Source organism: Macrobrachium rosenbergii, chromosome 6 (assembly GCF_040412425.1).
Source record: "Macrobrachium rosenbergii isolate ZJJX-2024 chromosome 6, ASM4041242v1, whole genome shotgun sequence".
Lineage (NCBI taxonomy): Eukaryota > Metazoa > Arthropoda > Malacostraca > Decapoda > Palaemonidae > Macrobrachium > Macrobrachium rosenbergii.
Window position 1 is genome coordinate 9,387,264 of NC_089746.1, and position 22,146 is coordinate 9,409,409.

At 41.5% G+C, this 22,146-nt stretch overlaps 1 protein-coding gene across 1 annotated transcript in view; it reads left to right on the top strand.

The window, feature by feature from the left end:
* The window catches only part of LOC136839171 (mucin-2-like), an 84,615-nt gene that overhangs the window by 17,365 nt on the left and 45,104 nt on the right, over positions 1-22,146 (top strand). Inside the window, exons 22-28 of the mRNA XM_067104860.1 lie at positions 903-1,038; positions 3,825-4,301; positions 4,690-4,745; positions 14,942-15,074; positions 15,263-15,397; positions 16,457-16,560; positions 17,381-17,513. Coding sequence (XP_066960961.1) covers positions 903-1,038; positions 3,825-4,301; positions 4,690-4,745; positions 14,942-15,074; positions 15,263-15,397; positions 16,457-16,560; positions 17,381-17,513 — 1,174 coding nt within the window. The remainder of the gene's footprint in view (positions 1-902; positions 1,039-3,824; positions 4,302-4,689; positions 4,746-14,941; positions 15,075-15,262; positions 15,398-16,456; positions 16,561-17,380; positions 17,514-22,146) is intronic.

The following is a 22,146-nucleotide window of genomic DNA, read 5'->3' on the forward strand; positions in this document are numbered from 1 at the left end:
GACATTTTTATAATAAAGTTTTATATATGCTTACCAAATAATTACATGATTAGAGCTGGCCCTCCTTCCCTCTCATGGACATAGAGCACAAATGAATTGAGCTTTTTAGCTATGTTGTACCTATTCTTCCCCGATAGTGGGCGGGGCAGCATACCTACACCCAAAACAAAAGAGCTCCACCATGCATTTCGAATTTTGAGCTGCTGCTTAAAACAGAAACTGTAGCTATGTAATTATTTAGTAAGTATATATAAAACTTTATTTTATTAGTATATATAAAACTATTTTATTATAAAAATGTCATTTTTCCAATCCCGTCTTTTCTTTAGGTGACTCTTAATCATTTTACAAGAAAAACTTCTGGCAGTTGCTCCCTACAGATGGTTTACAGGTTTGCATGCACAAACAGCTGCTTTTAGTTATCTTGCTGCGTCTATTTTCAGTGCACCAGAAGATATTTTCTAGGGGAATTTGACACTGCAGAATGTCTAATTCTGACTGCTAAGTTAGTATGAAAAAATTAGTTTTATTTTATGAGAATTTCATTTTTCTTAAATCTTATAGATGTGTTTTTGGGAACTAATACCTTTGTGACCCATTTTGTACAGTTAGGATTTTGAAAGGAATATTGCCCTACCAGTTGCTCCATAGTACTTTAAAATTCTGTATCACAATGACAGAACAGCTTTAGAAAAACTACCTGTTTAGCCATTGTACATTTGAGTATTGTGATAGTTAAAGAAGATAAAAAAGAAATGAAAAAGAAAAATTGGATAAATGTGAATTACACTTAATATTCCTTGCAAGCTTTTATAATGTTGATTGTATTGGGATGGTATGTTTATTGTACAGTACAGTACAGTACTGTGTTTTCAGTCCATGAGTTCACATTTTTCTTGCAGTGTTCCTGATTTGGATTTGCATTCAAGTATATCTTCACTAACTGAGCACATTAGAATGTTATCAAGTGTTCATCCATTTGAACGAAAGTACGTAAATATTACTGACATCGAGGATATTGAAGAAAAGATAAATTGTGTAAGTAATTATGATTTTCGTTTTGTTTGATGTGAATTTCATAAAGATATTCATTAGATGCATATTAGTTTCAAAACCTCTTCCAAAAGGATAAATACTGCATTTTCATTACAAACACAAACCTTTCCTTTACGTAGCCTTTTGTGATTGACTGATTAGTTTAAAACTTCTCTAGAGACTGCCAGGATATTGACTATTGTCTGATGTCCACTAAACTACTGGCCATGGCAACTGATTGTACATGTATTTATAACTAATCGGTTGTATAATCTTGGATAAAGGCCTTCCAGTAATGTCACAAAACATTTTTTAAATGTTAACATATTAGAAGTACAAAGGTCATTCAGAATGTCCTTTACCTTGCCATGAAAAGAAAAAGGAGTTAAATAGCAAAGTAAATTCAGCAAGATAAGTAAACTATGAAGTGAGACTCATGTCAGATGTTCAAAAAAAAAGAAAGTGGTTGCATCTAGTTTTAACTTCAAAGTTCTAACAGATCAGCTGCATGATTAAGATCCTTCCACAGTGTGAAATAAGTTTCATTGAAAACTGTGGTATTGAAGCTCATCAAAGAAAAGGCAAGGGTCTTAGAATTAACTGCATAACTGATACTGTGAGGTGAATAGTATATTCTGGGAAGATCAGAATACTAAGAATGATGAGAATTATGAAAAATTTTATACAGCATGCAAGTATCAGGGGTAAAGAATAAACTCGAGTTTTTGTCTAATAACTTTAGATGCCAAAGACCAAACAGAGGAACAGTATTCATAATTTGGAAAAATAAGAAGAAAAAACGTTTCTAAAGCAGACAGATCTCCAAATATCATAAATTCTATTCACAGTATACCAAGTTTTTTTGTGTTCAAGTATACTAAGTTTTTTGTGCAATTGAAGAAGAGTTAGACCAGATATGTTTTTCAGAAGTAAATTTGAGTAAAGAAAATTCAAAATTTCTCGCAGCCAGTTACATTACAAGTACAATCAGTGAATTGCCAAAGTCAGCATTAGATAGGCAAAGAAGCCATGTTGTTGCAGGGTTGGCTGAAGGTGAGTGGATTAGATGGTAGGCTGAAAAAGTATGAAGTAATTCTTGTCTGATGACCTTTAAACCTTTAAAAGTCAGCCATTCTGCACTTCATTCATGACCTGTTTTCTGATCTGACAACTTTGTACCTAAATTTATTGGCCTATCGTACAGCATTCTGGCCATTAAAATACAGTGAAACCTTGGTTGATGGATGTAATCTATTCTAGAAGGCTGTCCTTTAAAGATCTGCCCTTAAACCAAATGAGTTTTTCTCATAATCGGAACTGGAAACTTGTAGTTGGGAGAATTTATGGCATATGTGGTGGTGGGGCAAGTAAAGAGGAGAGGTGTTCATTAGAAGGGGAGTCCCCTTCCATAGAAATGGCTGGGAGCTGTGCTTCAAGGGTTGTTTCTTTTTACTGTCTCTTTCTACTGCTTTTTTCATGAGATTTACTGTTTCTTTTTCCGTAAAAACCTGTCCATTGATGTTTGTATTTGCCAGCATTTCAAAATGTTCTAAAGTGAGAGCTAGCATTGTCATTCGTTAGGTTTATAGCATATTTTGCTACAGCTTTGTCAGTGTGATATTATTCAATAAAACTTTGCACTTATTTTTTCTTTTAATAATGAACAAAGGATATCCTCCTCTCCATCCTCCCCCTCTGAAGGCAATTCCTCAATTGTTGTCTGTTGCGTCTCCCTCATAGATGACTTACGTAATTATGCTCAAATTGCACAAAAAAACTACATACTGTACACACACACACACACACACACACAGGAGACAGTTTAGCAGAAATGCACACCAAGTTAGACCTACACATAGACTGAGCGCTCCACTTTGTTTCGGCGTGGAACTACACACATTTGACGAGCCTGATCCCACACGTGTTTTAACTGGTCATCTTTCTCTGTCCTTAAAATGAGCAAAATTCCACTGACAGGGCAGATTTTCTCTCAGGCAAAACGTCCTTGAACCAACTGTCCATTAGTGGAGATGCCTGTTAACCAAGCTTCAACCCTACAAAATAGCCAATGAGACACAACACACCCAACAAATTTCAGTTTATTTTTTGTGAGGCATGGTTGTTAACCACAGAGCTACAAAGAAGAAGTATAAAGTTTAGTTATTTTAAATGTACCATGGATAAGAAGAAAATTTTAAATGTGACATGGATAAGAAGAAAATTCGTGTTGATTTCATCATAGGTACAGTATTTGTTTTTCAAAATTGTGTGATATACTGTAATGCCTGAATGATGGTTAAGATTTGTAAATTCTTCTATCATTGAAAATAAGTAGATCAGGTCACAGTGTACTATCCTCTTCAGCAAAGCTGTATTATAATCACCACTATCCTATGATTATTTTAAACTTTTAAACATATTTACATTTCTGTGCATGAATTGCCAAAACTCTTTGGTTGAGTTACATTTATTCTGTGTAAAAGTATGTAACTTTACATTATATGTAATTTTAAGTGGAAAATTATATTTTGACCAACATTTTGAAAATTATGTGAATCCTTATTAGTTTATAAAAGTATAGAAGGTACATACCCATAGCTGAGATGTTATTAAATGTAAGGCAAAGGCAGAAAAGGAGTTACAAATTATTAGGTAAATTAAAAAATTAAGTATACCTGTTAGTTCAGGATGTGTTAAATTTAGTATTATTTATGTCTTTGTAATTACCATCACATAGTTTGGTGTTATTGCCCAAAGTTTTTAATATAAATCTTTATTCATATTTTCAGCCAAATGAAACAGATGTTGAACCACAGATCACACCATCATCATCGACTGCGTCTTCATCTAGCTCATCTGCACCTTCATCACTTTCCACATCAGTGATGCCATCTGCCTCAACCCCTATCACTATAACCCGTACATCATCCACATATACCACTGCATCTTCTGCTGATACCACCTCTATAACATCATCTACTATTCCTAATGTCCCCTTCACATCAGCATCTACCACAGCTCCTTCCACATCTGTCCCAACTACTGTTACTGCCCTAAGTACAACAACTACTGTTCCCCTGTCACCTTCAACCACTGTTCCCATCTCTCCACCTACCACTGTTCCTGCTTCATCTCTTTCCACTACCCTTCCAACATCATTTATGCCATCCATCCCACCTTTCAATAAAGGGAATCAGTCTTCTGTTGTTCAGGTTGCAGAAGAGTTTGTTATTGACTGTGATCATCAGAACATCAGTGAAACTCAGGTAATCATGCTCTTTACTCTATAGCTCTAGCAAATTACATTTCATGATGACCCCTGTGCCTTGCACTATATTTTATATTGCACCAGGTTAGTCTTTGAACAGCACTAGCCTAATTATGTCTGCATGATGCAGCTGTGCTCATGTAATATGTTAGCTCTTTATTTATCATATTAGATTAAGTTATTGGTACCTTCATGTATAGTTGCTACAAGATTTTCATTTAACTTCATGAGAAGATGAATTGGTTGTTATATATCTCAAAAAGCCAAGGAATAACATGATTTCACAGCTGACAAACAAAGATCATGAAAGAGGGCTTTAAAAAATGTGATTGCAAGACCCATCATTCATAGCATTTTGTAATATTTTGTTAATCTTCTTTTTAAAGGAAATTATCATTGACAATACTTTCCATGAAGATGACTTAGGCAAAGTTTTGAAAAGGTAAGCTATAATCATTATGATTATTCCCTTAGTATATATCAGTAACTTTTCAAAAGTAAAAATATTTTAAAATTTCTCTGTACTTTATGGGTTTATTTTGAGATGTCTTTTGGACTGTCCCTATAAACGGTTTTTACTACAAATGAGTATCAAATCCATCTCGTCTAGCAAAGTTACAGGGGAAAATGGGAGAGATTAGTAAAAATATTATGCAATAAAAAACAGAATAGAAAAATAAGAAAAAAAAAGAATATGAGTATTCCTGACTTTCAAAGTTAATTGCCTTCTATGTTTCATTTGTATACTGTAAATACATGCATAGTTTTAGAATATGTAAGTAGGAAAAGCTAGAGCTACCAGACTACTTATGGAAACTTTAGTCTACATATGTAGTCAGACTGTGTAAAAAGCTAAGACTATATATTTATGTGGAAGCTGTTTCAAAATTCAGTGGATGATGTAGAGCTGGTGAATGGTGCAAGGTCCTTAGGTTTAAGTTAGACCAGTGGACACTTGACAGCTGTTACACTGCTTAAGCACAGGTGGTGGGGTCTCTCTCCTTTCAATCCACAAAACATTGGTTAACACAATATTTGAATGAGAGACAGCAAAACCACCATGTGGTGTTAGAGAAAGAATTTTTAGAGTATATAGGGCTGCTGTCAATGATTAAGTGAATAACATTCATACTGTCATGTCAGGAAGAGAAACAATTGACAGAACACCCCAAATATGAGAACAGTAGCCAAAATATGAACTGTTAAGCCATTAAAAAGCTTTATTTCTGAGTTCAGTCCCGTGTCAGCCGGTGAAATTCCATTACAGCACGAATTTCTAGGTATAACATTGCTAGATATACCAGAGAAAAAGAGCTTTCAGGAAAGCTGGGGTTACTACCCCCAGTCGAGCGTCTTCTAGGAAGACGTCGGTATAAGGAGGGGTGAGTGAAATACCACTACCACGGAAACCTACTCGAAAGATCTCTCCCTATCAAAATCCCCGGAACAGAGCGGTGAGCCGTTACAGCCCCACACCCAACACCCGCCAGGACGGCGCGACACCAGCGCCACCTACCTCATTCCATTTTCTAGCACGTGAATTCGCTGTTTCTTTTGTGTGCTCGTCTTCATTTTATTTGAATTTTCTTGCATCTGTGATGGCGTCGAGCAGCTTTACCATTTCAAAGTTAAGTACCATCTTCTTGTGGGGTTTTGTTCTATTTTTTGGCTGTTACGGTCTCGTATTTTCATAAATATTGAGATCTTATTATGTCGCCACGGCGTCCCCCGCCAGCCATGTCGACCGCGAGGCGACTCCTTCTGTTCTTTTCAGTTGGAGTTGTCTCCTCGTCGTTATAGATAGATTTTGCCCCCTTGGTTCCCTTCCTGGTGGTTCCTTGCGGTGGCTCCCCCCCTTATGAATTACGTTCAATTGGCCTATCGGCCTTTGTGGGAGTGATGCCCCGTCTAGGTACCCCCCCCTCCAGGTTGGGTTCCTGTTTATTTTTGGTCTTGCTAGGCTAATTAATTTTTGCTTGAAGATGGTGCTCTCTTTTAGTTTTATTTTTATTATTTTATTGGGTGGTTTACCTCGGTGTGCTGGCGGTAGCCTCAGATCTAACCGCTTCCCCGAGGTAGGCTACGCTCTCTGTTGAGCACATTTTAGTTTTTTATGTGTGATGGTTATTTTGTGGAGTAGGCTTGTTTGCTTCCATCCCCTTGCCCTGGGTGGGGAGTTCAGGTTGAGGGAGTTTTGGTTGCTGTTTCCTCCGGGATCGTTTTTCGGTGGGCAGAGTGAGCCCCTTAGTTCTCTTCCTCCATTTGGGGGGAATCGAGTTCTTTGGATGTGTTTCCTCTAGGCTAGTCGCCCCCTTGCCCGCCATTCTCGATCCCGGTTGGTTCTCGGCACAAAATTTCTCTCCCTGTTGCTTCCTCCTCCCTTCTGCACTCCTCCCTTTTTCCTAGCCTATATTAGGTTAGGTCCATATTAGGCTTCGCCTAGGTAGGAGTCGGGCTTCGGGTTGCGTTGCTTCCAGTTGTAGATTACCCTTCCAGGATTCATTGTCTGGGAGGTATGGTGCAGTTGAGCGGGTGATATGTTTTTCCCCGTCTCCTGTTCCTTCCTGGTAGCCTACTCCTCCCCTCCCCCCCCTCCTCCTCTCTCCAGCCTTGCTCTACTCGCGCGGGTGACGCTAGATGGCGTTTTCTCCGAGTTCAGGGACTTCTCCTGTTGGTTGAGGGATTCGCTCCCTCCCATATCGTCCCTAGCATCGCTGTATTGGGGTTGGTGGTTCGTTTACTCGAACGTGTTCGAGTCACTATCCATTCCTCTCGTCTCCCCGTCGGGTTACGTTGATACGGTAAAATATATTGCTTCAGCCTATGTTATGAACATACGAGCATTTTACCCGTCTTGTTTCTCCGGCGGGGAAGTAAGGGCGGAAGGTTTTTCATTTTATAGAGGAGCGGATCCTTCCGTTCTCTTGAGTTTTTACCATCACTTGTTATTGTTATTATTTTTGTTATTGTTTTTTAGATAAGTCTGTTTATCTACAGGAGTACTCTCCTTTATTTATTATATATTATATATATACGTGAGTCCGGTCCTATACCCGGGGGCTCCGCCGTTATTTTACTGGCAGCCCTTATGGTTAGTTCCTGGTTTCTCTTTCCTTCATTCCCCGGAGTACTCCGGGGTCTGAAAACCTTTACCTTCCACTCTATGTAGTTTGGAGCTTATTGGCCCAGTTTATGATAAGGGAGTTCTTCTCCGCCGGAGTATTCCGGTTGTAGTTGAGTTTCCCGGCCTTGCCAGCTTTAGATTGCTTAGGGTGGGAGGTTCATGTACTTTTCTACTTACAGACTGTTCGCTGTGAGGAGCCGGGGTGCACCGCCTCCCTCCAACAACCTTACGGTCACGTAGTTTGCCGGACCCACGCTGGTTGTGCGGTCCGACTGGATGACCTGGTTGTCTGGCACCCTGATGGTTGTGAGGTTTGCTTCGCTCTCTGCACAACTGTCCAGGATGAGTCGGTAAGTGACAGTCTTTTACTCCCGCTTTATGCTCCTCATATTGTATATTGTTTATGAGGTTCCCGGAATGGTTTTCGTTCTTAGCTAATTGTTGGTTTTCTTACAGGCGGACGAAGCTTCCAAGAAGTCTGCCTTGGAATCCCTCCGGGCCTGGGTGGCTGGGTTTGGCAGGAACGTTCCGTCGGGGAAGCCCTACGTCCTCGACGCCAGGTTGAGGGACTTGCTCTACCCCGGCGCACGGGTGGCGGCCGCAGTGCCTGAAGACCTTGCCACCCCTATCATCCAGCAAATCCGGGATGAGACCCAGCCACCCCAAGCGGATATCCTCTACGCTGAGGTCTCGGAGGATGTAGCCGCCTTGGATCTTAACCTGGAACCGATGAACATAGAGCAGGACCAGGTGGTAAGTGGTGAGGTAAGTGAGGTTGTTGGGGCGGGCCCCCCTTTATTTGACTCCCCTGCTTCATCCATCTCTTCTTTCGCAGGTTTTGTGAAGTCTTCCTCCTTGGGTGATAGAGCTCCGTCTGCTATCCCCAAGTTGAAGTTGAAGACTTCATGGAAGGCGAAGGGCTACAAGTCCTCGACTTCCAAGAAGGCATCGCCCTTCCCCCCGTCGAAGGCTAAGGTTTCAGGACCTGTAGCCTCCGGGAGCAAGTCTGGTTCCTCCAGCAAAGGCGCGAGTAAGAGGGCTGCAAAACCAAGCCCTCCTCGCCAACCTGCTTTCGACGCAGAGGCCTTTGCAAATCAGCTCTATAAGCGGTTTACAGAGGACCTAGATACGAGATTTAATAAAATCTCTGAGAAGTTGGCCAGTCATGATAACATACTGGCGGGAATGGCTCACCCACCCCCAGCCGAACCACAGTATGTTATCCCCGACACTGCGGACCTCCCGCCGTTCGATGTCGGTAACCCTTGGCGCTTCGCACTCCGGGCCATCCAACATGATGGCAAGCTGACACTTGATGGTCTTGGCACGAGACGGTTGGAGGAATTGGAGTTCTTCCCCCGATCTCCTGCCCCTTACCCAGGCTTCGTGAGGCTTACGGAGGAAGCTTGATTTGGTCAGACAAGGTTCCTAGGGAGACTGTCATCGTCCCTAGGGACCAAGCTCAGTCGGCTCTTCTGCGCACTCTGACGGAGTGGCAGGCAGACAATACGGTTGACTCCTTTCAAGGGCAACTTTACTATGTTCGCCCTGGGAGACAACCTACCCACCCCTTGCTTGGACAAAGTCGCTCTGGCTACGGCCCGAGCGTGCTTCGATGGTAATCCGTTACCACAGCTAAGAGAGACAGACCCTACTTCCCTGGTATTCCCAGGAAGTAATGAGTTCTGGATAGACGCCCCGTCCACTTTCACGGTCGGGAAGCTGGACCCCTTCTGCGCTTCCACGCAATTCAGTGAGCAGCTCCCCAAGCTGCCGGAAGCTTTATTGAAAGCGGAGTTTGATGCTCGGGTCAAGTTAGCCCGGTCCTTGAACTCCGTATGCCTTACGGAAGCTACTGCCGTCTCCTGCTCGGACGAACCATTCTTCCAAGTTTTGGCTAAATCCTTGCTGGCTGGCTTCCAGTCTGACTTGTTTGAATTTATCATGGCCAGACTGGAATGTAGGAAGTTCATCTTTGCCGATGCGACTATCCGCCACGAGCCTAACAAGCTCGTTAAAAGCTCGATCTGGCGACCTAACCTCTTCCCTGAAGAGGAGGTCACGAACGCGTTATGGCCGAGGCTACACGGGCCAACCAGAGTCTTCGTTCTCGCTGGGGCATTTCTGCCTATAAGCGTAAGACCCCAGAATCGGCCGGCCCCCAATCGAGAGAGGCAAACGCTTCAGGAGGCATAAGAGGCCCCACCATCAGGCGGTAGTCCAAGCCGTCCCGGTCTCGGCAGTAGCACAGCCTTCTACTTCAAAGGCTCACCCCAACAGTATGTGCTGGTCCAACCAGCTGCACCCTCCTATGTGGCTTCACCGCGTACAACCCCACATATGAGGGCCGTGGTTACTTTCACGGCCTTAATAGGGTTGCAAGGGGAGGAAGAGGCAAAGCCCTCATAGAGGGAAGCCCAACACCACCCCAAGGGGAAGACCTGGACGTGGTAGGGGAATAAACCCACCCCTCCCACTGAGAGAACACAGGTAGGCGGTCGCCTGTTTTGGTTCAGGGACCAATGGACCTTCAGCCCTTGGGCACACAGCATTGTGTCCAAGGACTAGGATGGAGCTGGATCAAAACCCTCCTCCTCTAACCAGGTTTTACCAGCCACCCACATCAATCCTAAAGGATTACGTGACAGAATTGCTCAACAAACGAGCAATAAAGAAAGTAAGGCACCTAAAGTTTCAAGGCAGGTTATTCACTGTTCCCAAAAAGACTCCGATCAGCAAAGAGTGATCCTGGATCTGTCGCGTCTAAATCTCTACATAAAATGCGACAAATTTCGCATGCTTACGGTAGCTCAAGTACGGACTCTACTTCCGCGTGGGCCGTCACCACCTCTATCGATCTTTCAGACGCTTATTATCACGTCCGGTTGCGCGGAACTTCTCTCAGTTCCTCGGTTTCAGACTCGGAATCAAGCCTACTCCTTCAGGGTCATGCCCTTCGGTCTGAACATTGCGCCCAGGATATTCACAAAGCTGGCGGACACGGTAGTACAACAACTCCGGTCTCGAGGGATATCCCTAGCAGCATATTTGGACGATTGGATAATTTGGGCACCAACAGTTCCGGAGTGTCAGAAAGCTACGTCCATAGTCATCAATTTCCTGGAGTCGCTAGGTTTTCAACTGAACAGAGAGAGTCCGCCCTGACTCCGGAGTCCCGGTTTCAGTGGTTGGGTCTCCAGTGGGATCTGTCATCTCACACGCTGTCTCTTCCGCCTCCCAAGAGGAAAGAGATAGCATCTCTCTCACCAGGAGATTCTCAAAAATCCATCAGCATCCCGCCGGTCCCAAGAAAGGGTCCTTGGATCTCTTCAGTTTGCCTCAGTGACAGACCTGCTCTTAAAAGCGAAATTAAAAGACATAAACAGAGTGTGGCGGTCGAGCCAATGTCAAGCTCAGAGACAAGGTCTCCTCTATTCCTCAAATCTTAAAGACAAGATTGCGACCTTGGACCTCGGTCAGAGGCCTGTCCAAAACAGTTCCGCTTCAATTTCCCCCTCCGGCACTAGTTGTTCACACAGACGCTTCCCTAAGCGGCTGGGGGATATTCACCAAAACAAAAGTACAAGGAACGTGGTCCACAATGTTTCAGCAGTTCCATATAAATACCCTGGAAGCTATGGCGGTCTTTCTAACTCTGAAGAAAATCCGCCCCCCCAACCGGATTCATATCAGGTTGGTATTGGACAGCGCAGTGGTAGTTCATTGCATCAACAGGGGCGGCTCCAAATCAGGCCGAATAAACCAAGTAATGGTTGCTATCTTCTCCCTGGCGAACAAGCACGGCTGGCACCTGTCAGCCACCACCTAGCGAGGGTGCGAACGTGGTGGCGGATTCCCTGTCCAGGACTACTCCGTTGGAGACGGAGTGGTCCCTGGACGTGGAATCTTTCAAATGGATTTGCCGCCGGGTTCCGGGCCTCCAAGTGGATCTGTTCGCAACGGAGAGCAACTTCAAGCTCCCCTGTTATGTGGCCCCAACCTGGACCCTCAGGCGTGCGCCACAGACGCAATGACAGTAGATTGGAACAGTTGGGAGAAGGTTTATCTTTTCCCCCAATAAATTTACTGCTGAAAGTTTTACACAAACTCAGGACATTCAAAGGTCAATTAGCCCTAGTAGCCCCCTATTGGCCGAAGAGCAATTGGTTCCCTCTTCTTCAGGAACTGGGATTACGGAGTCTCGGATTCCCAAGCCCATTCTGACTCAGACAGTACAAACCAAGACTGTGTCAGCTTCCTCAAGAATTCAGAATGCCCTAGTTTTATGGACTTTATAAAATTCGCAGCCCAAAAGGAGCGAACATTGACCCTGTCAACACTCTGTTTTTAGAATCAGATAAAAGAGATTCTACTCTTAGACAGTATGACTCAGCAGTCAAAAAATTAGCCTCCTTCCTAAAAGCATCTGAAGCCAAAATCATGACAGCTAATTTAGGAGTTTCCTTCTTTAGATCATTGTTTGAGAAAGGCCTTGCTCCGGCCACTATTACCACAGTCAAGTCAGCATTGAAGAAAGTATTTCTTTACGGCTTTAAAATCGACCTTACAGATTCCTACTTTTCATCTATCCCCAGAGCATGCGCTCGTCTGAGACCAGTATCACGCCCACAGTCTGTTACGTGGTTTCTCAATGACGTCCTCAAGTTAGCATCAGAGATGGATAACTTTCTTTGCTCTTATCAGGATCTGTTAAGGAAGACTTTATTTTTGATTAGCTTGGCTTCAGGTGCTAGAATCTCAGAGCTGTCGGCTCTCACTAGAGGTGATAATTATGTGAACTTCCTCCCGTCTGGAGAGGTCCTCCTTTCCCTGACCCTAGATTTTTAGCTAAGAACGAAGACCCACAGGACAGGTGGTCTCCTTGGAAGGTGGTGCCCCTTCCTCAAGACCAGTCTTTATGTCCAGTTTATACACTTAAATCTTACCTTTTAAGAACTCCACAGAGTAAGTCGGGTCCTCTTTTTATCAGGGAGAAAGGTGGTACTCTTTCACTAAATGCTATAAGACAACAAATTCTATATTTCATTAAACAGGCCAACCCAGATTCAGTTCCCAAGGTTCATGATATTCGAGCAGTTGCTACTTCCATTAATTACTTTCATAATATGGACTTTTCGGAGTTATCTAAATTTACGGGTTGGAAATCACCTCTAGTGTTTAAACGCCACTATTTAAAATCGCTCAAGCCCTGAAATTTTCTACCATAGCTGTGGGAAGTGTCATCTCCCCACCTTAATTAATCATATCCTTATCCTTTCCTTTCCCCCCCCGCCTGCCTCATTTACTTCTCTGCTTATTCTCCTGGTTGATTATACCTCACTGCCTGGCTCCTCATATTGATGTTTCTTGTATCTGTTGATGGAAAAGTGTAATCTGACATGCCATGATTGTTTTTCTTATGGGGTACTGGACAGTTTTTATTTGGCTCCACGTACCCCAGATATATGTATATGTTCTGTATATGTTAATGCTCATTGATTTTGTCTCTTACGTGTTTAGCTTAAGTTTACGTGTATAGTATTAAGGTTATGTTTGCAGTTATTTTGTGCGCTTTTCATGTTTCACCTTGCTTTAAGTAATTTTAAGGTTTTTGGGGCTTCTTCTCCGTCATGCAGGGGACCTCCCCACGTTTCATAGTATTAAGTTTTTTGATGTCACTTAGATTTAGTATGCCTTAGTCTTAGTATTCTTGCTACATGGAAGAGATTGCTTGATTAAAATTATTTTGGTAAAACTTTTGCCTTTTTCTTCAGATTACCCCCCATTTCTTTTTCCTGGTAGTTGCAGCCTTGGCATGATTCTCTATCACTATTTCACCGGCTGACACGGGACTGAACTCAGAAAAGGGATTTTGACAAAGGAAAAATCTATTTCTGAGGGAGGTCCCGTGTCACCCGGTGACCCTCCCTGGATCACCTAGTACTCTCCCCCCCCTCTTGCACATGCCAAGTCTGGGGTTAGTGCTAGCATGGAATGAGGTAGGTGGCGCTGGTGTCGCCGTCCGGGCGGGTGTTGGGTGTGGGGGCTGTAACGGCTCACCGCTCTGTTCCGGGGATTTTGATAGGGAGAGATCTTTCGAGTAGGTTTCCGTGGTAGTGGTATTTCACTCACCCCTCCTTATACCGACGTCTTCCTAGAAGACGCTCGACTGGGGGTAGTAACCCCAGCTTTCCTGAAAGCTCTTTTTCTCTGGTATATCTAGCAATGTTATACCTAGAAATTCGTGCTGTAATGGAATTTCACCGGGTGACACGGGACCTCCCTCAGAAATAGATTTTTCCTTTGTCAAAATCCCTTTTATGGGATAAAACAAAGAACATGCAACTCTAAAACTAACACCCAGTTTATGAGGAATAAGGTTAGCAATTTAAACCATTTAATTTGAAAGAATAAAAGTTTAAGGTATTCTAAATATCCAAAATTTTGATAGAAGCAAGATTTTTCATTTTTCATCAGGCTGAGCTGAAGAATTGAATGAGGCATCAAACTTGACAAGTAATGTAATTAGCATTCATTTTGCTGTACAGATGACTCAAAATACAAAAAGCAACTTAAGATTGCATTTGAATGACAGGTGCTGTCCTGGAGGTGAAAGAAGACAACATACAAAAGGTTGAATTAGTTAAAGCATGAAAAGAAAAGTAGACTTGGAGAATATGATTTAGATCTAAGGAGTACCACTGAAAATGGGAAGAGGATAGGGGTTATATCATCAGTGACAACAAATTTCACCCAGTGGAAGTAGAAAATTCATTCCAAAGTTATTGATGGATTTATATAACTGCTGAAATATCCAGAGAAGACTTGACAAAAAGAATCAGCCGACTGCAAAATTATTGAAATGAAAAGAGAAAGGGATACTGTGTTTAACACATTTATCAATATTAGCTTTTGATCTTTTGAGGCTTTAACCTGGAAATCTACTGTCTGTCCTAACAAGAGGCCATCATTCCCTAATACTTAGCCACCTAGTCACATCCTGTTACAGAATTTTTTAAGCTTTCATGTGTATGGAAATTTACCTCACCCCACCTAACTCAAAATGTTAAATTTTGTTTGTCACAATAATATGGGTGTTGAAACTGCTAATCTGTTAGTTGGTGCTATTTGCTTTTTAGCCAGTCATCACTAATTATATGCTACATCAAGAGTCATGAGGGAAAGAGTCCTGGCTCGTAATTTTGTAGGTAAAAAAAAAAATCATAGTTTTTATGGATATCTCACTAGCTTTTCTTCTATCTCTTAATAAAGAAAATGTTAGAAATAAAGCGTATTATTTTGCCGTTGCTAAGTAACCAATTGGTTCTTAGCCACGTAAAATAAGTCTAATCCTTCAGGCCAGCCCTAGGAGAGCTGTTAATCAGCTCAGTGGTCTGATAAAACTAAGGTATACTTAACTTTTTTTTAACACTTTAGAGTTGTATGATTTATGAGTTACTTACATTTTCAGTTGGAATATTTAAGAAATAATTTGTTCATTTTACTGTTTAAAGGCTGCAAGAGAGTGAGCATGGGTTCACATTAATAGAGGCCTTAGTTTCCCAAAATGATTCATCTTTAGAAAATGGTGAAACTTTATGGTATTACACTGATAGTAATGGAGGACTGAAGACTGTTGGTGAAAAGGTAATAAAGTACTTAAGTGATTTTTAATGTTTTTCTGCTGCATACTTACACAAGTTTGAATTAAAAATTATTCATTCCTAACTTTGAACTGTTCACAGATTATACGTGGAATGTTCTTTAGCCATACCATCTTCATTTATAACATTTATATACCCTTATTGCAGTTAACGAATTGATGTTTATTACAGAGATACCCCACAGATGTCCACATTGGAAACAGTTTATTTTTGGTGTTTCCTTTCTTGATGTCAAAAAATGGGACAGAAGATATGGTAATTCTTATGAAAACTTACCCTGCTACACCAGGGAGCCCTATCATACAGGTATAAACTTCAATTTTTGATGATGATGCTGTACTATCTTTGTTTTTGCTATATAATGTGTAAAAAATAAATATTCACAATGAGGAGTTAAAAGCATGGTGAATAGATATTCGGAATATGAGTTTGGTACATTTATTAATGCCATATAATAAAATAACTCATTAGGTTGTGACCCACACTTGTAGAAATGGTATTATCTTTCTAAGAGTTGGGCACCCTTGTTTATAACATACGGTTATTTAAAAGCCAAGTTTTGAACGACATCAGATGAAAACCATTGGAAACATTCCTTATAGAAGTTCTGACAGAATCTTTTATGTACAGAGCTGTAATGTATTATATGCAAAAAATGTTTAAAAATTTGCACAACTAAATTATAAGAATATAAGTATAGACCAAAGAAAAGACGAGTTGTTGAATGATGAAGTGCCAGCTAGCATGAAGATAGGTGAAAATATTAGGGGAATTAAAGGACATTTCTTTGAAAAGTTAGAAAGACTGAACTGATGGTTACCAGGAGCTGGATCTTTGGTTGATAACAGAGGCAAGAACTTTTCATTAGTAACTGATTGTTGAGAACAGCCATTAGAAAGTGAAATGTCTTTCATGATTGGAGCCACCATAACACATTTTCTCTCTTTGACACTCACATAGGGAGTTCCATGCAGTCTCTTTCTCTCTCTCGTTATGATAAAGTAATGTGCATTACTGCAGATTGTGTATAAATAAAAAGCAGAGTATCATAATATCAGTAAATAAATAATAAAAAGACTAGTCAACCATGCACCATTATGTCTACAAACCTTTAGTGAACAATGAATCAGTCGAAGTTCAAAGTCTGTTTGCATGGTACAGTGTAATTAAATATGTAGTGATCAGTTGTAGAAAGAGCAGCAAGTAGTATTTTTTGCAACACACTTTAGTTGACAGGAAGGCAACATCTACAAAGAGAGTCGGAAATATTAGTTTCAGTCAACCACCACAACTGGCTTTTTTTTTTTCGATTGAACACATTAGTTAATTCAGCTAGTGACTCCTTTTTATTTTTATATCCAAAAGATCATCCAAGACACCATTGAGATTTGTGAAGGATGTCAAAATGGGGAAGAGGTTAACAGTACTGTTTCCACTTGGCCCAGTGTTTTACAGAAGTTTACTGAGCTGTAAGTTTTCTCTTTAATATGTTTAGTTTTTCTTATTTTGCCCAGATTTCATTCTTTAGTGTTGCAAACTGTTTAACCAAGATTTTTAAAACCCTTTTTTTAGTATTTTATAGTCTACAAAATTTAGATTTAAGTAAGCTATTATTGCTAATGTTATTTTGAAATGATGCTAAAAACTGTCTTCATATCTTGATCATCGCACTTGTGAGACTATTTATTATAGTAGTTTGAGAAAATTTGGGCTATTTAGGTGTCACCCAGCACTGACTAGTATGTCAACTGTTTTACGAAGATGATGCAAATATCTATGCTGATATTTGAGTTGGATGGGTCATGTATGATATCACCTTTTGTTGCATTATGCTGATTGGCAGTTATGTAAGATCTCCTTGAACCTTGACCTGTACCCTAGTCTTTGTGCCTTGGCTGTGCAAACTTACTGTTTTGTCTAAAGTGTGGTCTTTTGTCTTTAAACTTCATTACCTTTTCTCAGCTGTTATCTAAAGAGTTGTCAGGCTCTGTTACTCCTTGGATCGCAGCTAATTATGATACTTTTCAGCCATTGTTATGTTGTCACCACACCTCATTAGATTCCTTCATCTGTCAGTTGTCCAGATAAGTGTTAGCAAGGGATACATGAACATAATTTTTGAATGAGAAGCTTTGTATGGTTTTCTTATTTCGTTTTCATTTTTCAAGTGAGTTACTAATCCTTTTTACTTTCGCAAAGGAACAGTAAAGATTTTCTTTGACCAGAGGTAAATGCCAGTCCTAAGGTAATTCAGTTGTTAAAACTTTTTATCTTTTCTCCTTTTTCCAGCCAACCTGAAATGACTCTTGAGAGTAGTGTTGCTTCCTTCACAGAGCATATTACAATGTTATCAAGTGTCCATCCATTTGAAAGGAAATATGTAAACTTCACTCTTGTTGAAGATTTGAAAGGAAGCGATTGTGTAAGTTACCAATTTATGAAGTTGTTATAATTTTTTATCTTTCAGTTCAAGTGATTAGTCACAGTTTCATGTATGTTAACAGTAAAACATGTTAAATACTGAGGCATGCACACAATAATTGCTCATTCTATAGATTTTTCCTTTTTATTAAAAAGAGAGACTTTATCCTGAGTCCCTGAAGTAGGCAATTTTTGGTACAGTCAGCCAGCCTCAAAAGGGTAAGCATTCTTTAGATAATATTTCCCTTCTAGTGTGTACCGTAAACTGAAAAAAGAATCACCCCTAACTGTCAGCTAGGAGAACCTATCCATAGGCTACCCAGAACCTTGAAACTGCAACTGGTATTGTGCAAGCCACATGCTAGTTTTCATTAACTAGACCAGCTTAAGTGATCTTACTATTACTCTTTTTAGAGGCTTTGAGACATAATGTGCATAAAAAGAGGGTGATAGAGGATTCTGTTTGAGGCTGGTGGACTGACTGTGAAAAAAAATGTTTTGAAAGACAGGAAGGTGTTGTACCATCTTACTATGGACTAAAGAACAATGGAATGAAAACTGTTCCTTTATGCCATCATTTACAGGAAACCATTTAACTACCCCAAAGTTTGGGAATAGATTTCTTGTAAAGTTACTTAGACTTATAGTCATATACTCAGGAGCAGACCTCATCAGGGGATCTTCCCTCAGCCAAAAACTCTTAGCTTTGTTCATTGAAAATTGTTTCTCTCAAGTCAGAATCTGTTTGGAAGTCTTCTATTTTGTTTATGATAGAAGCAAACTGAAGCTTTCCCAAAAGCTATTGTCACTAGGTCTTCCAGATTTACTTTCCGACTGCTGGGAATCTTACGTACTTTCTTATAGTAAAAGTGTTTCCTAGTTAACACGATATCATCTGGCCATGTTAATTTGTGGGTAAGGATGAGTTTGTGCTTTTTGAGATACTGTGAACTTCACTATTTCCAAGATGGTTCTAGTTGTGTGCTTAGCCTGTTTGCATGCTATCAGTGTCTCAAACGTTGCTTTCCTGGCCCTCATGAACTTTTTAAAGATGCCTTGCACAGTGTTTATGACTGAAACAAGTGCCTGCAAGTTTGCATCTCAGGTTACTTAACTAAAGAGATCAGATACTGTTGGTGGTATGCCAATATGCAGCATATATCTGGTGACATTCCAACAACTTTTAGAGGACCTGATGTACTTGAAGGATTATTATTACCTCTAAACAAAGGCAAAAGTAAGGTGGCAACATACCCACGAGTACTCTGTATTTTTCAGTAAAGGCAGCTATGAAGGCCATGTAACCTTCAGCTTTTGTTTCAGAGAGCCAGATGCAACCCATGGTTATGCTTGAGCAGTTCTTGTTTGAGTGTGCCCAGTGCCAACCAAGACATGACACAATGTAGATTCTCATGCAGCCTCTTGTCCAATGATTAAATCACAGATTTATTTGAGACTGCTTTCCAATTCAGCATTGGCTTGCATGCTTCTTCTGTATGTTATCAAAAATGATTGTTACATCTATGTAAATTGTCTTCCTAGGTCTGGTGTCCTATCTGAAGAACAGGTCTGATCTAGAATAGAGGATTCTGGAGCTAACATGTAATGTCAAACTTTGAAACATGTATAGCAGTTGTGAAAGGTGCCTGGGCTTCCCTACTCCAATGTAAATAATAAAAAATGAACTTCTTGTACTCTTTGGCTACAGGGTCCTTAAAACCTCTTTTATCTTGCCACAGCACAATTTGTATGTTCAATAGCACTACTAAAAATAGGGGGAATATGATGGAATTAGTATCAATGAGATTCTGTAATGAGGAACTCCATAGTCAGTAACTCATCTTACCTTCTGACAGATAGGCTAAAGACATCCAGCATTGTAATTTTGGTTCTCTCAACAGTTCAGAGGCATTCTGGTGGACATTGCATATCAGATTGTCAGCTTCTTTTATTGGTTTCTTGGTGGAATTTAAAGACTTCTAGCTTTTGTAATCATGAGGCTCTTTGAAATTTTGTGTTGTCAGTTTTTGCCTCTGAAGAGTGCTACTGGATCCTAACACTTACTAATAAAATATATTGCAATACACTCCCTGAACACCTGAATTAGCCCTGGTCACCTACCAGCCCGAACTACATCCCCATAGCTTTTACCCACTAAGTGGGTAATAAACTGTAAGCGTTACCAACGCTTACAGGAAAATCTAGTCAAATGAGTTACCTGAAGTACTGTTGGCAACACTGCTGCAAGTCCTGGCCGAGTGAGACCGAGATGCCCCAATTGCTTTTTGTTCGCCATGCTGTGTGGGTGTGTCCCACATCAGGCGAACTTTTGGTCATTTAGCCCGGCCCCCATTCAAGAATTTGGACATCAGATCACGATTTGGACGTTTTCAACGCATTTTCTCCTGGATGGATACTTTATTGATAGGATTTGGAACTTCTCTCCCGATTTTGACTTTGGACTTGTTTGGATAAGTCAAACAAAAGACGTCGCTATCTGCTAGTGCCGATGCTTCCACTTTTTTTTACATCTTCGACAACAGAGCCTTCTTCTGCGGGAGATGCTGACGCTCATCGGCCCTACACGTTCTGCAAGCGTAGGATGAGTACCCTCAAACACGATCGACATTCTGTTTGTGTTTTCATGTAGGAAGACACCGTGTAGTATCAGTCAGATAGGCGGCGAGTCTTGGTCGGTAGATCAGATGGAAGAATTATTCAAAAAGTTAGAGGACAAGTTACTAGCTGAGTATGTCTAGTCTATTTTTCTAGCTTTATGACTAAATTAATGGAAACTAGAGATAAGGATAGTAGTAATAGTGTTGTAGATACTAATCGTTCTTTTTCAGCCCCCTGCCTGTTCCAGAACCAGCCCTAACGGGTGCCGGGGTCATGGAGAACCGCAAACCTCTAAGGATCTGCCGGCCCCTGGCGCAGAGCAGCAGTGTTGGCAGCAGATTTCCCCCTTCCCTCTAAAGCGTAAGTTCTAAGTTGGATTTAGAATTAGGAATCACTCAGAAGGGTAGGAATTCTAATTAGGAAGTATTCAGGAAAAGTAGTTGAGCGTGGTCTTCTTTGGGTTTAGGTCTCTCATTTAGATCAATCGTCGGTTTTATTTCCTGCTTCGTGCTCTGTGCAACAAAGGTTTCCAGATCCGTGGAGGGTCGTTCAGATTTGGTTTCTGATGTATCTGGTTCTGAATTTTTGTTTTTCCTTGAATACTCCTCCTTCGAAGGTTCCTTTTCCTTAGGGGGTTTAAAATTTCGTTCGTCTTGCGATGGTGGTAATTCTGGCGATCGAGTTTTTCCAATATTCAGGATCATGCCTTAAAGAATTTTTTGGTTTGATAATGTCTATCAAGATATCAGGGGCGGGGGGAACCAGTCTATTTTCTTTGAAATCTATGGCCTCTTCGGTCGCTACGGAAATTTCCCGTTTTTTTTCCCCCTTTTTCTTCTAAGCCTTCTTCCATTGCCCTTCTCAATCTTCTTTTCGGTCCGCTCTTTGGAGGGCTCTCGGGGTCTTTGCTGCGCATCCTGTTTTCTTGGCTTTTAGCTCAGCAGAGCAAGGCTTTCTTGCTTCAACCCTGCATTTTAGAGCTCAGCGGCCCCCCTCTCTCTCTTCAGGGTTAAGGGAAGGGGTACTTTTTACGGATCCGTCGTCTTATCACCTTTTGCAAATCTGGTAGTTTCTCAGGCATCTGGTAGGTGCTTGAGGAGGCGTCAGCAACTCCTTATTTCATTCTTTATGGGTTCCTAACTGTAATGTATCCTCTGTGATTCTTGCGGATGCTACGGCAGTCGGCGATTCGCCTGTGCCAGCGTTCAGTGTATCAGCACCGATAGTTTCCTAACTGTAATGTATCCTCTGCGATTCTTGCGGATGCTACGGCAGTCGGCGATTCGCCTGCGCCAGCGTTCAGTGTATCAGCACCGATAGTTTCCGCAGCCTTTCCATTCTCCAGGATAGTTGGTAACTACCCTCTTCTGTTACCTTCGGTTTGGTACCTCTTAACTTTCCCTTCAATACTCCTTTGAGTTTCGGTCTGGTTGGGATCTTCTCCATCTGTCCAACGTCGGCGTTGGGCGCTCCGGTGGTTACTCTGAGTGTGGCTTCTTCCTTCTTCCCTCCTTCGGCTTCTTCTTTCTCAACTTTCCGGCAGGTTTTCTCTTCCCTCCGTCTAGGCATCCATGTTGGTTCGGGGTTGATTCCGGGTCTTCAGTTCCAGATTCCCATTCTCATGCGGTTTTGATACATCCGGATTTGAGTGGTTCGGGTGTTGGGCGTGGTCCGGCCAGGTGTTGCATCATCCATGTTGGGTGGTGCAGGGTTTGCGCAACCTATACTTTGGTGCCTCCAGTATGTTCGCGTTTGATACGTCAGGTTTCCTTCTCACACACCCAGGTGTAGCAAGTTCCGGGTTTTCGAGTTCGGCGTTTGCTAGGGATCGGCCTGCCTCTTTCCTGTTCCGGCTCGGTCGGACCAGTCTGACAATCCTCCAGCTTGGTCGGACCAGTCCAACAATCCTCCGGCTCGGTTGAACCAGTCCGGCAAGGATTGTTCATTTGAAGAAGAGGATCCGGTACCGGATATTAGTTCTCCTTCAGCCAATGAGAATTAGTATAAGCGGATGG